The sequence below is a fragment of the Canis aureus genome, chromosome 13 (genome assembly GCF_053574225.1).
Source record: "Canis aureus isolate CA01 chromosome 13, VMU_Caureus_v.1.0, whole genome shotgun sequence".
In the NCBI taxonomy this organism is placed as follows: Eukaryota; Metazoa; Chordata; class Mammalia; order Carnivora; family Canidae; genus Canis; species Canis aureus.
The window spans coordinates 46,147,003-46,164,124 of NC_135623.1; the positions used below are offsets into that span (position 1 = coordinate 46,147,003).

The 17,122-nt window shown below is 38.9% G+C and overlaps 1 protein-coding gene across 5 annotated transcripts in view; it reads left to right on the forward strand.

Moving 5' to 3' along the window:
* Positions 1 to 17,122, forward strand: part of NR1H4 (nuclear receptor subfamily 1 group H member 4) — a 110,894-nt gene that overhangs the window by 44,015 nt on the left and 49,757 nt on the right. For all 5 annotated transcript variants that reach the window (XM_077846027.1, XM_077846028.1, XM_077846029.1 and 2 more), the window contains 2 exons: positions 10,677 to 10,811; positions 11,465 to 11,597. In XM_077846027.1, the coding sequence (XP_077702153.1) occupies positions 11,519 to 11,597 (79 nt within the window). In that variant the 5' untranslated portion in view covers positions 10,677 to 10,811; positions 11,465 to 11,518. The remainder of the gene's footprint in view (positions 1 to 10,676; positions 10,812 to 11,464; positions 11,598 to 17,122) is intronic.

Consider the following 17,122-nt stretch of genomic DNA (forward strand, 5'->3'; position numbering starts at 1 on the left):
AGAAGCCACAGGTCTGTTGAAGCTTAGCTTCAGAAGTAGAGCAGTTCTATTGGTCACAGCAGGTCATAATAATAATAACTCATTAAAGGGGTGATGAAATAGACTTCACTGAATAATGGGAAAAATTGCCAAGTCAGTTTTTTGTTCAAGATGGCACTGGTCTCATTAAAGCAATTTGCATGACTCTTTATGGATTTATTATGAGCCTTTTTAGGACTCACTCTGTGCCAGAAAATGTATATCCATTATTTTTTGAGACAGACTCCTTTCTATTTTGAGCATATCAAACTACTATGGAATAATGCTATGAACTAATGCCTCTGACAATCTGAGAAGTCCTTTAACCCAGATGCGAATGTCTATTAGACACTTCCTTAAGTTTTTTTGAGCTCTTAGCAATGGATCTTATACCCATGATGTGATACCTGGGGCCATTTCTTATTTGAGAATTTTCTGCCCAATGGAAAGACCAAAAAATGCAAAACAGCCTTACGTTTTGACTTAGCATGTCTTGAACCTTTTGTAATTTGCTTTAAATTCTGCTTGCAAAATGAACAGCACCTTCCTCAATTCATCTCTTTCTTTATGAATCTTATCATGTGCAGCTAAATACACCAACTGGCACATTCATTATACTACTTGGAAATCTCCTTAATCATTGGTCCGCAAGTTCACTAGGAAACTTTCCACCTTTTGAGTTACCACAGGTGACAGTGTTGCCAATTGTTTCACGATTACAAAATATAACCCATCCCCTTTCCAGGTTCCTATAGTAATTTCTTCACTGTTCTTCCAATTTCTGGAGTAGTCTCCTTAGTGCCCTTCCAGGCTCTGCCCAATTCCCAATCTCCAAACCAAGGCCATATGTTTTAGCTCCCCCCCCCTTTTTTTAACATCCTCCCTCTTCCAGGTACTGCTTTCTGTATCCGTTATTTTTTTCTTTGTAACAACTACTCCAAAGCATAATGACTTAAAGGAGTAATGATTACTCATAATTAATTTCATAATCACTCATAATTAATTCTCATATTTCTATGAGTCAGCTGAGTAGTTCCTTTGCTAGTTGCGCATGGACTCATTCATGTGGCTTATTCAGATAGAAGATAAACTAGAATGGAAGGTCCAAGATTGTCTTACTAATATGTCTGAAGTCATGGTGTAGCTGTCAGCTGGGACATTTGGGGTGTTCTCTCTGTACAAGATGTCAAGATGTTTTGTATCTGGGGGCATCTGCACAGTGTGTCAGTCTTAAGACAACATTCCTCGATGAGGAGAAGAAGCTCCTAGGCCTCTTAAAGCCCCGACTCACATGTCTTGCATCCACCATTCTATTTGTCAAAGAAATTACCACATCAGCTCAGGTTCAAGGGCTGGAGAATAGATTTTATTCTAGGCCCAGACTCTTAGCACTTGCTGACCATATAGACTTTATCTATTGATGGGTAGTGGCAAGCTCACATTGCAAAAGGGCATGTAGAATGGAAGAATGTGTGGTGCCTACTTTTGCAAATAACAAATAATTTACATAAATAATAATCATAACATTTCAGTACCCCAACAAATTATTTGGGAAAAAAGATGATAGGTCAGTAAGCAGAGGTCTGGTTGACTGAAGTATTTTTGGTTCACGATACCTGAAGGTAATATGCTTTTAAATGAAGACTTTAGAAACACAAAAGAAGAAACAAAATAATGGGCAACCTTGTACAGGCTTAGTTAATTTGTGCAAATGAACACATTGACTGCCTTAGGCAGAAGTGACCTTGCAGAACTGCCAATTCACCCTCACTAGCAATCGGTAGGTGGTTAGTGACAGTCTTGGTAGGAGAGCTACATGAGAGAGCATGAATTTGGAGTTAGATGTGGGTTCACATCCCAGTTGTGCTTCTCACTAGCAGTGTGACCTTGAACCATTTGCTGAACCTCAATTTTCTCATCTATAAAATGTGTATATTAATACCTACTTGGCTTATTATAGATTAAATGAAATAACATAGCACTGATGCTGCCACATAGCAAGTACTCATAAAATGGTAGATATTATTTTATTCCATCTCCCCCAGAATATGTACTAGTTACTGTGATAGTAATAAATACTGTCTGGTTCCTATAAGGCACCACTCTCAGAGTAATGAGTTCCAATGACCATACTGTGTGACTGCTGGTTGGTACTGGCTAAACATTGTGTTATAAATCCCTCTGGACTTTGGGAAGAATCTGTTTACCTTAAATTTGTATTTTTGCCCTGAAAAGAATGACTTCAGTTTGAGTGCTTCTGGGAAGACCAAATCCCTGGAAAAGATAAATTTTTTTTTTTTTTTTAAGAGCTCCTTTCTCTCTTCTCTTAAGAACATTCTTCTGAACTTTGGACTGAATCCAGGGCTTCCCCTGGGCGTGAAATAATGGTAGCTACAAGAAGTCTACTTTTCTCCTGCTCTTTAAGAATGATTTACATAAAAAAGAATGATTCACACATTTAACTTTGCCTTCAACAACTGGGTTCATCTGAGAAAAATGTTACCAAGGATGGTGTCCTTGGGTGTGAAGAGTTTGTAGAGAACCAGCACGTTACTGGTTTTTATCTTCATCTTCTGAGAACTGAGATTCTTCTAAATTAGAGTCAAAGCTATTTAATTGAAACAGGGTCTTTCCAAGGTCTCTATTTGCAAATGGTTTATGCCTCATCAGAGGAGCTCCACATACCATGAACTTCCTGTGACACATAGTATCTAAACAAGTTAAAAATTGATAACCAGAAAGTGGAAGTCTAAGTTACGAGTCACTATGCATCTTATCACATTAAAAACAAACAGTGTGTACCATCTCTAAAACTATTCCCGGGCCCTTAAGTTAAGACTTAGCTTACAGCATTATACAAATAAACATAAAGTAAAATAAACATTTTGTTCCTGCTTCTACCAATACGCAAGTCTTAAACTTTGAATCATCGCTTCTTTCTTTCCTTCCTCCTTCCTTATGTCTGCTGTATTCAAGTCTCCTCTTTTCCATCTCTCCAGACACTGCCATGCTGAGCACCTGATCACCTCCCTTCAGCCATGAATTTCCTCCTTTCACTGCCTACCCTCCCTATCCCACCTTCTCACTAGAGTACTCTTGAACACAGATCTCATTATGGCACTCAGCATTTCTAGTAGTGCCTCAGGGACCACAGAGTTCCCAAACATTTTATAGAAAGGAATACTTTTGGGGCACCTGAGTGCCTGCCTTCAGCTCAGGTCATAATCCCAGGATCCTGGGATGGAGCCCCGCCTCGGGCTCCTTGCTCCGTGGGGATCTTACTTCTCCCTCACCCTCTTTGCTCTGCCCTCTGCTTGTGCTCTCTCTGTCTCTCTCTCTCAAATAAAATTCTTTTTTTTTTTTTTTTTAAAGAAAGGAATACTTTCTCCTCAGAGCCTTAAGAATGTGTAAGAAACATAGAATTCTCTATGAACGTGCATAAGTTTACAGATGAGGAAGATTTTTACATATATAATTTCATTTGATCTTTTTCATTATGAAATATTTCCCATTTGCAAAAAAAAAAAAAAAAAGAGTAATATCATCACCCTCCCCCCTTGTATTTACCTCCAGCTTGATAAGGGAAGCTTGACAGATACTATGGAAATTCCCTGTGTACCCACCCAGTCATCCTGCAGCGCTCTTCTGACTGTGGGTTCAGCACTTTCATCAAGGACTCTATAGGTTGGAGCAGGAATTGCGAGTGCTTTCTATAAAGACCAGATAGTGAATATTTTAGGCTTTGGAGACTATGTGGACTGTGTCAAAACTACTTAATTCTGCAATAGTTGTGTGAAGATGGCCATAGCCACGTAAACAAAAGGGCAAATTTGGTCTTGGGGAGGCTGGATTTGGCTCATGAATCAGTTTAGGGACCCCTCATTCCAGCATTGATGGTAATACATTGTATTGTTCATGTATCTTTAAACTTACATACATTTTATCAAACTGCCTATATTTTTCCATAACCTGATTCTTTTGCCCAATATGACATTTTTAAAAAAGATTTTATTTATTTATTCCGAGAAACAGAGAGAGAGAGGCAGAGACACAGGCAGAGGGAGAAGCAGGCTCCATGCAGGGAGCCCGACGTGGGACCCGGCGCTCCAGGATCACGCCCTAGGCTGTAGGTGGCGCTAAACCACTGAGCCACTGGGGCTGCCCCCATATGACGTTTTTAATTTTATTCCCATGAATGCATATAGTCCTGGTTCATTCACTTTAATTGCTGCATGGCACTTATGAATATACTTACAGCATTATTCATATACTGTTTATTATAGTCATTGTCTTGTTGATGGGTTTTTTATGCTGTTTTCAGATTTTTGCTATTGGAAACAATGCAGTGAGCATTTTTGTCCATGTCACCTATACAGTTGTGTAGAAACTTAGGAAAAGTTATACCTTTTAATCTTTACAGCAACCCTACTACTTAGACTTTTAAACCAGCATTCGGCTGAAGCTCAGGGTGTAGTGTGGGGAGGAGAGTGTTAAGTGATAGTTCCAGATCATACATGAAGCTATGAAAGGTGAACACAGGTCCCCATCCTAGCCTTCTCATATCCCATCCCCCATGACATTTCTGCTAGGCTGCAGGTGTCGTTTCTGTATATGGGTAGCACTGCTGGGTGTGATAGGGGAATTCAAAAGAAATATATGATATTTCATCATAGATAATTATGATTGCTATCTTCTTCAAATTTATGATCTGGTGCGATAGTGGGGAAGATGACAGATGTAGTGAAATCATTAATTAGCACACGAGGGAAAAGATAAATGACAGAGTATCCAGTGGGAAGTTGGGGCATACTTGGAAAAAAAAAATCTACAGAACTGAGAGCTCTAAGAGTACATCAGAGTGAATAGAGGCATACCTCGCCCATGAAAGGCATGTTATAAGCATATAAATCTTCCTACCTAAATATATAGGCTTGGTACCATCTCAAACTCCTAAAGTAACTTAAAAAAATGTGACATGAAATGTGATGATTTATTACAGAGATAAAGAGATGATAATATCTTAGGAAATACTGAAAAAGAATGAACAATAATAGGGAAGGATGATACTAGTATAAGTTAGAGCTGTATGATCAATGGGAAACTAAATTCAGTGTCAATAAAAGAAGGAGCATAAATCAGTGGAAAAACGTATGCAAAAAGCAATTCCAAGAAAACTCACCTTGTGCCATAAACTAAAATTAAAAAAACAATGAAAACAAGCTTTAAAAATTGAATGTATTTAATTATAGAAATGGAATATTTTTTCAGGTATAGATAATTAAAAGACAACTAAAAGTGTCTGTAGTAAATATTCCAGAATGCTAATACATTCAATATGCAACGAACTCTGCTAAGTCGATAAAAAAGATGAACACTTCCATAGAAAAGTGGCAGAGGACATAAACAGAAAGTGGAAAGAAACTATCATATATGGATGATAAAGATGTAAAAACAGTTAAACTTTATTAGTAATCAAAGAAATGCAAGTTAATACAGTGAGATAGGATTTGTCACCTATCAAATTAGAGAAGATTGTTGAAAGTAATGCTAATGAAGGTGTGGTGAGAAAGGCACCCTTATTGAATGCTGGTAGGAATGTAAATTGGAAAAAAATTATAGGGACACCTGGGTGGCTCAGTGGTTGAGCATCTGCCTTTGGCCCAGGGTGTGATCCTGGGGTCCCGGGATCGAGTCCCACGTTGGGCTCCCTGCATGGAGCCTGCTTCTCCCTCTGCCTGTGCCTCTGCCTCTCTCTCTGTGTCTCTCATGAATAAATAAATAAAATCTTAAAAAAAAAATATAGGATGCAACTTGGCATTCTGTAATGCTTTTTTGTATTGACTGAATTTACTGCAATTTTAAAGCTACTTCCATTTAAAATTAAATTTTAACAAAGTGAAATAAGCCAATCGAGGAAAGACAATTATATGGTTTCACTTATATGTGGATTTAAGAAATAGTGCAAAAAACCTTAAGGGAAGGAAGGGAAACTAAATGGAGAAAAATCAGAGAGGAAGACAAACCGTGAGAGACTCTTCACTCTGGGAAACAAACTGTGGGTTGAAGGAGGGGAGGCAGGTGGAGGGATGGGGTGATTGGGGGACCATCACTGAGGAGGGCACGTGATGGGATGAGCACTGGGTGTTACACTGTATGTTGATAAGTTGAAATTAACTTAAAAATTAAATTTTTACAAGTTTTCAGGAAAATAGGGAATGAAAGGCAGGGACGTCTGTGTGCACATTCATATATTTTTTTTCTCTTTGCTCTGATTCTAACCTTAATCCTTTATGTATTGGCACATGCGTGAGTTCATCTGAATAGAAATGATGGCTCTCTGTTATCTGGGCTTTTATTACTAACTCTGTAGAATTTTGGGGTTCTCTGTCTACAGCTTTTCAACGTTCAGTATTTAAACAGAGTGTTTTAACTGTATTTCTTAAGAGGTGTTCCCCTAGTCCAATGTACTCAGGCATCTCTGGCTGTGGCTGGTGCCTGGGGTGTGTGTGTGTGTGTGTGTGTGTGTGTGTGTGTGTGTGACTTCCTTCCCATGTGCATGCTCTCTCATCACTGTGCACCAATTTCTCTATGTGTGCTTGTGGAGGAGAATGGTCCATGCTATTCACAGAGAAAGCCTAAGGGGCAACGTGCAGTTTCGATGAAGTGGACACTGATAATAATTAGTAATACACTCAGTCCAGCGTATTTTTTATTGAAACATTAAAAATCTTAAACTCACTAGATTTTTTTAAGTCCAAATTTGTGTGCATGTTTTTAATTGCAGAAAAGTATGATAGGATGATCAATAATAGGCATTCAAGTAATAAAATGTGCTACATTAGAATAAAATTCTGCGGTGAAGTGGAATGAAATGTGAGCTCACAGAGGAATGGGAATGATAAAAATTTTTTCTAGATGTTGAAGAACATTTTCTGGTATTTCTTTGAAGGATGAGGGAGGCTATTAAATTGCTGTGGTATTTGAGTGATTGAATAGATTTAAGAGTAATGTAACAACGTCAATGTAAGATGTCAATTTTAATGATATGTCAGAAGTAGTTTTTTGCGACTTTTTAAAGTGAAAAACTACAGATATAAACCCAAAAACCTGTTGATGGAGTACATTGTTTTTCAAACTTTTTGTAGGGAGTAAATGAACAAAGCAGTTCAAAGGTGACCAGTGTAGAGAATACCCATTGCTTATGCTCAACCCTCAGAACTACTCCTTCTAAGGAAGGGAGGATGTGAGGGGAGAAAAAAAGCCTTCAGAACTAAGGTGTGGGATCTCTTGGGAGTCAGTCTTCCCATTGCAGTTCTTCCTCCAACAAGGGGGTGAAGAATATTAGAGAGAGGAAGATGTAGAAGTAACCCTAATTAAAGAAATAATCTATATGAAAACACTTGTTAAACTTAGGACATGATAGGTGCTCATTAAATGACAAGCCAGGTGAGGTCAAAGTCACCAATCCCAGTAAGGAGCTGCTGAGAAGTAAAGACCCTACTATGAGGTGGATGTAAGTGAGCTTACACGCCCAAGGCAATCATTACCTATATGCATAGATTGCCTATAGTATTACCTAGTTAAAAAAATGTTCTTCTTCTGTTATTTGTTTAAGGCAGGGGTTATCAAACTCTTTCTGCAAAGGGCTAGCTAGTAAAAGTTTTTGGCTTTGTGAGCCATACATTGTATGCACCAACTACTCGACTCTACCATTGTTGGAGGAGAAAAGCCATAGATATTCCGGAAACAAATGGGTGTGGCTGTGGGCCAGTTACACTTGACAAGCACGTTTGAATTTCATATAATTTTCATGTGTCATGAAATATCCTTCTTTTGATTTTTTTGCTACCTTTCAGAAGTGTAACACCATTGTTAGCTTGCAGGCTGTATGAAAACAGGTGGCTAGCCAGCTGTTCAAGGCCACATACAGTGTTCAAGGGCCCTTTGTACTAAGAGTGGCTGTAGTATCGGAAAGATACACAAGGAATCGGCCCTCGTAGTTGTATTTTGGGAAGGAAAATGGAAAACAGAACTGGAAGGAAGACTTATTTTTCAGGGTAGTGTTTGGTGTGCTCACCATGTGCTTCCATTACCATTCCAGAAATTAAAGAGTTTCCTTTTCTTTAAGCTTCCCCAGGAATCACAAGTCCATCAAACCCAGTTTGAATAGATCTGCCAACTGTTTTTGGATTCTGGAGGGCTTTCTTGTTAGCTAATCAGGGGCACCCACATTGTGGACTTCTAGCAAGGAGTAATGACCCAAATGCTACAGAAATTGAGGAATTGGGCTTTCATTTGGGTGAGAGATCAATAAATTATGTCCTTTGTGCTAATAGGAGAATCATATCCTTGTCTTGTGCCACTTCTCCAGGAAGAGCATGCCAAATGGCAGGGAATTGGGCAAAATGAAGCAGGTAAACAATGAATACAGATCATTTAATTAAGCCAACATTTCTTTTTTTGTCCACCTTTTTAAGAAAATATTTTTTTTGAGAGAGAGAGAGAGAGAATGAGCAGGAGGTAGAGAAAGAAATAGGCTCCCCATTGAGCAGGGAGCCTGATGTGGGGCTCGATCCCAGGATCCTGGGATCATGACCTGAGCCCAAAGCAGGTGCTCAACTGACTGAGCTACCCAGGTGCCCATGAGCCAACATTTCTTGAGGGCTTATTATGTGCCAGGCACTTTATGTAAACATATAAAGGAAAATATGAGAATCTAAAAATGAAGATGAGTTTGCATGGAAAAATATTACAGAGCTATCATATGATGTGGAAGTATGAAGGAGCTTGAGGAACACAACTAAAGATTTAAAAAGGCAGATGTGAGACAGAAGGAAACCCAAAGGAAGAGCCAAAGAACTGAAATCTCCTGTTTTTTGTTTGTTTGTTTTAAAGGCCAGAGAAAATGGGTCTTATATTACAGAATACATATCCGGATTGAATATTAGGAAAAATTCTTGACTTTGTACATTGTGGATTTATGGAAATTATTATTATGGGAAACTATGGAATTTTCCATTCCAGAAGAGGAACTCTATCTCGAATAGTAATTGTCTGAATTTTGGGGAGGCTTTTCAACCCATTTATCATACAATATGCAGGCATGTATACACAATCATAATACATAACTAATTGATATATTAACATATACACAGTGAATATATACCTTTATAATTCTTTTACACATATTGAAAGTTGGATTTCCCTAGTCCGCAACCAGCTTGTGAGTGTGAATGAGGTCTCATTAACAGTGACAACTCAGCTTTTACTGGTTTATTCCTCAGGATCTTTAGCTTTCTGTCAAACTCTAAGTATTTCAGAAATGGCTTAGGGTCTTTCCTCATGTTTGTTCATGATCAGGTTTGTTCTAGCTGCTTCTTTTACTTTTTGTGTCCATGAGTAGAGCTGTACCCGACCAGTGGGCACAATTTCTCTGCTCCTCCATGGGTTATGGTGATACCCAACATGCTGCTACTATTACAAAATTGCCCCAGAAAGGCCATGGTTCTTTTGGGGCCAAAGTTTCACTGTGATAATGTGACAGCAAGGGTGGAGCTGAAATGAGTATTCTTTCCTACTCTTTGGAAGTAAGTCTGTTGGAAGTGTCTACCTCTACTTTATACATTGATGCTTCTAGATTTCCTTTTTATTTATAGCCTCTCCTCTCAACTTATGGTGACAAGAAGGCCTCTTGAATCTACTATAGATTGGTTGAACACTGTGCTACAAGAAGAATCACACACTTCTCAAATGATTAAGGTTTGCTTTAGGGGGAAGGTCATGGTTCTTGGCTCTGTCTGACTTTAGAATGGGTTTTCTCCCACAGGCCCCTTGGCTTCCTGGAGAATTCTGGTAGGGCTATGCCACTGGTTCACTAGATGGACCCAGATTTGTCTACAACCCTACAGTGGACATGGTTTGTATCCTATAGCAAGAGGTTCTCTCTCTTTTTTGTCTCTTCAATAGCCTTCTGGTATTTTCTCATCATATCTGATGTACCCTAGTCTTGACCATCTTTAAAAATTGCCCTTGAAACTACATTGTTCATCAGCTACTTCCCTATCTTGACTCCTTTTCACACCCAAACCTCTCTGTTAAAGCATCCTGATCTTAGGCTCTATCAACAGCTTTCATGATAATCTGTAATCATTTGTGTACATGTGTGATTATTTTTTTAATGTCTCTCTTCTTCATTAGGCTGGATGTCATAGATCATGGACACTTCTTTTTCCTTTTACAGTTTTATCTCCAAAGATCCAGTCCAGAGCTTAGGGCAGAATAAGTCCTTAATAAATGTTTTTTGAAAGCATGAATAAAGGAATGAATGCAGCAGCATAGTCTGGTAGACTACCTTACCAACAGCCCAGTATATCTGAAACTCACTTCTGCTTGAACTGGCACATTCTGCTGAGTGAAAGAGAAAGAAATAAAGACATATATAGTAGGCACATTCTAATGAAATACATATTTGTCCAACAGAAACCCTATATTCTCTTCCCAAATAGGAAATATAAATAATTATTTATTTGTAAACAAAATGATTTCTTGGTAGAAACAGGATAAAAAAGGTTTGAATATCATCCTTGGAAAATAGCCTTGGAAAAGAGATTCTAATAGCACAACTTCTCATTACTTGACCTTTCAAATTACTTCTTCAGGAAAGTAGGAGACATCTTGGAAGGAAGGAAGGAGGAAAAGAAGACCTAAAGATATAGCCAAAAGTGGATATTGCTTCTCTTGGGCTCTTGGATTCATTCTGGACATTTCCTCAGGATGAAACTTCGGACACTTTGGTGAGATTTACTATTATTTTTCTTTTACCATAACTTTTTTTTAGCCCACATAAATATAAGACCATGGTAGACCCTGCGAATGAAAATGTAAGCCCCTGAAATTTTCTCTAAAGACCAAAAATTAAGATCCTGAGATAACACCTTCTGAATTTTTAATTTGCTGACATAGTGCCTACTCAAGAAGATTCCAGCAGGAAGTGGTCTTAAATCCGCCTTTTTGTCTTTGTAAATACCTACTCAACTTTGGAGTAAGGTTTAAGATAATAAGTCATCAATTTATCCCTTTTTTAATCAATGCCTTTCTATTTTTCTTTTTACTTATAAAGCAAAAAGACATAACCAAAATGTCATCAAATCTTTCCCAAATTTCTCAAGTGCTAAAATTTAAATGAAAATATGTGATATTTTTCCAGATACATTAGAGAGTATCTCTTTTGAAAGCACATATCCTGGACATTTGTGAGACCAAATGAGATGTAAAAGTGGTAAATATTGAAAATAGATATGTACAGAAAGACTATGGCAAAATGTCTACAAAGGGATCTAATTGCTTTTTTGTGTATATGCTACTCCCTTCCTCCCTCTCTTAATGAACTATCTACACTGCCAATTAACTACACTGCCCTTCCTCAAACTACTTATTTGTCTTTCAGAGTTTTTTTGAAGACTACCATAGCGAAAGGGCATTCTCAAGTAGGACAATTTGGATGGGATCAAAAATGAATCTCATCGAACACTCCCACTTACCTGTCACCGAAGAATTTTCTCTTTCTGACAACTTATTTGGTAAGTCATTGAGTTTATTTGAATATAAGTAAAAACAAAGTGCAACTTGGAAATACAAGAGAGAAAAAAAGGCCTAGATGATGGATCCAACAGAACCTGGCAAATGTTTTTGTTCCTTCTAAGTACTCAATAAACATTAGCTACTATGCAGGGTTAGAGGTAGATCAGACCTTGGATTTATTGAACCTAATGGTCTTCTTTTTTATAGATGAGGACAGCAAGACTGAGAGCTTTGTGACTTGTCCAAGGCCACGAGGCTAGATAATTAACAGACCTGGGAGTAGAAACGGATTCCTGTTCCAGGCTAATTCTGATATTATTATAGCATGTACTAAAGTATGAAATCATGCTTCTTATGGTTTAATATTATACCTATAAAAGGCTGAGGTTACTTAGATTATGGTTTCCTTTCCACTATTCATCTCATGCTGGGGGATATATAGCACAGTGTCATGATTAGTCACTTAAATTGGATTGAGAACAAACTGTTCTCAGTTGTTTTCAGTAGATCTGTAACTAGATGAAACCATAAAATGATATATTGCTTCACTTTATACATTTATGAAAATACTTTTCATTATAAAGAGTCTCAATTGGGAACATCAGCACAGACTCAACAGCAGCAGTATTTGAGATGGGGCAGGGAAGCCTTCTGCCACTCATAAAAATAATTCCCTTCTGGGAGGCTTGCATACTCCCAGTTTTCCACTCTACGTTAATGCCTAGACAGTGGTAGACTATGATAGTGAAATGCAAAGCAAGCATTTATAATTCCTCAGAATTCAATGTTTGAAGGCACGTGATCCCTTATTTGGTTATAGACACCTTTGAAAGAGATTAATTAATAGCTGATGCCATTACCTACTAGTCATTAGCATCTTAGTGTGTAATGGTTTTGTGGGTTATTTCCAAAAAGAGGTCATTATTTGTATTACCTATTTGCATATCTACCTGCCCTGTGCAGTATAAGAGCACTTAAGGGCAGTGACCATATTTTATTAACCCATTGCACTTGATAAATAAGAATCAAGTAATAAATAATAAAAGAGAAGGAGAAAGAGGTTTAGGGGAAAAAAGAGATATTTATCAGCAACTCCCAGAGCTACCAAAGGCAGTAGTAATTATTTATGAAATGCCAGTTCTCAAACATACTTGCTGCATCTTATTTCTTCCATTTGGCTTTTTTTCATTCTATGCATGCATTCAAGGCCAACAGGCCCTGCCTCCATGTCCAGCTACCTAACCATTTGCTTCTGGTCCACCCTTCTATTAGTCCTTAAGATACTCAGTGCAGAGACATCTTCATAATTTTGTCCACTAATCAGAATTCACAGGATAATTAGAACTGTAAGTGCTTATCACAGACTAAGGAAAATTCCATGGAATTACAGGGAAAATTCCATGTAAGATTGTTTTTTCATCTCATTGTAATTTTATGATTGCAAGCAAGCATGTTAGCTTGAAGGCTGACCTCACCAGCCATGAGGTTAAAAAAAAATGTGAGCAGGTAGAGAAAGAGTGGTGGGAGTGCTGTCAAGTTAGAAACATCTGGGAGTGATTGCTTAGGGAAGCCACAGTGACTCATGCTTTTGGTATTGCTCTTCCTTCAGCTCTCCTTTGCTAGACCACATTCCCATCTTGTTTTCTAACACTGCCACTTAAGATTTCTGAGAGTATAAGCTGCATGAGTTGCAAGTACAGCTGTTATTCCTGGCTAGAGCAGTGTCCTCAAATCTTCATGTAGTCTTTTCTCCTGGTAGACTAATATCTGGCATGGGCATTGGGATACTTTTTCCTTTTCTGCATTAAGTTCTAGAGCCAGCTCTATGCATTTTTATCACATCTCTTTCCTCCTGGGGCCTTGGTCTCACTCTACTCAACAAACCTGAGCTAAAGGTACACCAAAGGGGTGGATGAAGGCTTACATGTTCATTTCCTTATTCCTCCTCCTCATCTTCATTTGTGTCCTGATGACCCTGATGGATTCGTTGGACTTCTCACCCTGAGCTTAGGATGCAGGGCACCAAGGAAAACACTATGACCAATGGATGAGTAACTCACAATGCCAAACTCACCACTCCTGATCTCGAGATGTGCCAGAGACTCAGAAGTGTTAACCCATGGGCTCAACTAGCTGGAGAGTGGGATTCTTTTCCAGTGGTCCATATAATGAGTAACAGCTATCGTGTTCTTACAACAAAGGGAAGTGAAGTTTACGGTATAGCCTATGAATAGCAATCATTTCTTTGACCCAAATATTGAGTACCAACTATATACTGGGCATTGAAATAAAGCAGAGAATAATAAAGGCAAGATCCTAGTGGAGGATAGACTCACACACACAAAAAAACAAATAAATAAATAGACAAAAAAACATCAGGTAGAGGTAAGAGCTATGAAACAATAAGACAGGGTGTTATAGTAACTGGAAAGATGGGGCTGCTCTAACTGGTGTGTCAGGGAGGGCCGCTGAGGATTTGACAACTGGGCTTGAGACTGAAAGGCAAGAAGTCAAGGAGAACATTCTAGGTGGAGGGAATAGGAAATGAAAAAGCTCAAAGTCTGGAATGGACTCAGAAGGGCCTTGTCTTTTCATTTTTATTTATGGCAGTTGAAAGAGTCTAGAGAACTGGCTCTGGACCTTGCATTCCCATTAACCAGCATGAGTAAAAGATTATTAGACCAAGAATTCTAGAACCACTCTCTAGTTTTAACATTTGGCCCACAAATTGCTACAGTTGTGCCAGAAAGTGGTGACTGGGACTCACTGGTATTCATCTGGCACATGGTATGACTTTCAAGGTGGCTTTGGGTATGGTCCTCCACCCTGCAGGTAACTGCATGGACCATAATGAAATCCCTACATTAGGACATTGAGAAGGTGGTATGACAATTATTCAGCAAATACTGATGAGCACTCAATAATGGGCACCAGAGACAGTGATGACCTTTCAGCATCTTCCACACATGGTTATGGACCCTCACTCTCTGAAGGCTTTGCTTAAGGTGAAAGGGAAGCAACTCCACATGTAGAAATGGTTACCCTGAAGGAGAAGAGCCAGATGCAAGGACTTGTATGCACACAGTTTATGTGAGAGGTGGTTGTGGGTTATGGAAGCAAAAGACCGGGGTCAGGAGAGAGGGAAAGAGGAAAACCAGCATAAGATAAGTTATGAGGGTCACTGCTGTGGACAGGGGAACTGGACTCTCCCAGGAGTAGCACAGAGAATTGTCTTCTGAGGGACCAGGGACTGGGGCAGTCACTAACAGGTTGAGGGAGAACTTCTGGAGCTCCCTGGCACTTCTGCACTGTGCTTTTATCACTCCTGGTGGAGTCAGGCCATGTGGTCTCTCTCCTGTGGTGTTGGGCAGAAAACAAAAGGATGTGTGGCATGCTCTGGAACTGACAAACTGAATACAAGGCGAGTCTGAGCTTACGTGTGATTATTTGCTGTGTCTGTGGCTGAAATGAGGGGTGGCCTGAAGGATGTGACACTGCTACCAGAGAGGGGTCTGCCATACGGTTTAAAAGTGATTTTTTCCTCCAAATCAGTTTAAATATTCAAGGGAAGGCTAAGAATTTGAGGCAGAGGATAGTGCAGATTTGCTCTGTTTTCCTAGGCTGGTCCTTGTAGAAAAGAAGGAGAGAAGCCCAGACAGGAGGAATTGTAGAGGTGAGGCTGGAATGACCTCGTGAGGTTCTTTAATTTATTCTGCTGCTACAATGTCCCTGACAAATCCAGATGGGAATCCAGCTCATTGGTAACTCAATCCACATGCAGGCCTTGGCATGGAGGGATGCAGTGACCCAAAAGAGAGAAGTCTCTTTTCTTTTGGGACATCCTGCAAGCCAGGAAACGTGGTCAAAGATTAATTTAGTGAATTGAGAAAGGCTTCAATCTTATGAGTGAAGAAGGCAGGGTCTTTATGCAATTAGTGTATAATAAAAGGTAATAATGGCAAAGTCCACAGCTTCCCGCAGTTTGGCATGATGAATGGGTTAGGAGATTCAATATAACTGATGTATTCTTCTGGCAAATTGTGCTTTAAGAACTGAAAAAAAAATTACAGAATTTCAGACTAATAGGAAAGTATTCTAACAACAGGACAGAATGAGCAAGAGAAGGTACCATCTTAGGCTCCCATATCGATTGTTTTCAGTGCAATGAGTCCTAGTTGTCCTAGCTTAGTGATATTAGGAAAAGTTCCCTGAATGTGAATGGAAATAAGCAATGAAATTGAAAGAAAATAGTCTTCGAGGCAATGGAGATATTCTGAAGTTTAGTTTTGTCCCCTGTGAACAGGGGTAATTATGACACATCACGGCTTGTTGGGAGATTTGAAGGGCTGTGTGGGAAAATGTTCTGTAAACCTGGTTTCACACCATGTAATTAATCTGGAGTTTGCAGTGTGGTGTCACTATTTGCTAAAGTGATAAATACCACTCTACTCACTAAGGGAAGGAAGTTCTATTTATCTTAACATTGTTGAATGCAAGGAATCTTCACGGAGGCAACAAAAACCAGCAGTATGGAAATAAATGTCTGGATGCCCTAAGGAATGAGACATGTTCTATCTCATCTTGGTGTGATAGCATTGCTAACAATAGCTGTGGAATCCACGTTTTTATTTTTGATTATGTTGTTATAATTAGTATCAATGGCAAATAATTGTAGACCACTTATGATGTGCCAGGTATTCTTCTGAGAACTTGATTAAATAAAGTAAGTCACTTGCATAAAGTTAAGGAATTTGCCTAAGACCACATACCAGTAAATGACAGAGATGGACCTGAATGTAGGAAGTCTGCTAAAAAATAAAAAATGTACTGAAGCATAGTATCTGACATGTAGAAAGCACTCAAGAAATAGTAACTCTGGGGTGCCTAAGTGGCTCAGTCTAAGCATCTCCCTTCAGCTCAGGTCATGATCTCAGGGTCCTGGGATCCAGCCCTGTATCCAGCTCCCTGCTCAGCAGGGAGTCTCCTTCTTCCTCTGCCCTTACCCCTGCTCATGTTTTCTCTCTCCTTCACAAATAAATAGATAAATAAATCTTTTTAAAAAGGAAATAGTAGCTTTTACCATGCTCACAATTTTTAAAATTTCTGTAGATGTACAGATTTGTAACCTGATTTTCCCTTTCTCAGCTTGGTTATTCTGAATGCCCTTGAGATCTGTTTCTTAGCCTGTGAGGCCCTGAATGGCCCACCAACTGGCTACTTCTCTACAAATCTTCATCTCACTGCATGCCTTTTCCAAACTATCCATGCCTTATCAAAAGAAAATGTAGTTTTAGAAAAAAAAAATAGCACAAAGCAGTTGGACATCACTGAGAGAGAAACAGATCAGTCTTATGAAAGTATTCCAATCAGTCTTATGAAAACATCCTATGTGAATTTCACTCAGCAACAATTGTTTCCTGGATCAGCTCACTTGTACACTAATTTCCTTGTTAGTATAGCAGTTTCTGAGGACAAAAGGCCCATTTGTTTGACTTGAAAAAGTCAGTAGAGAATTATTTTTTTT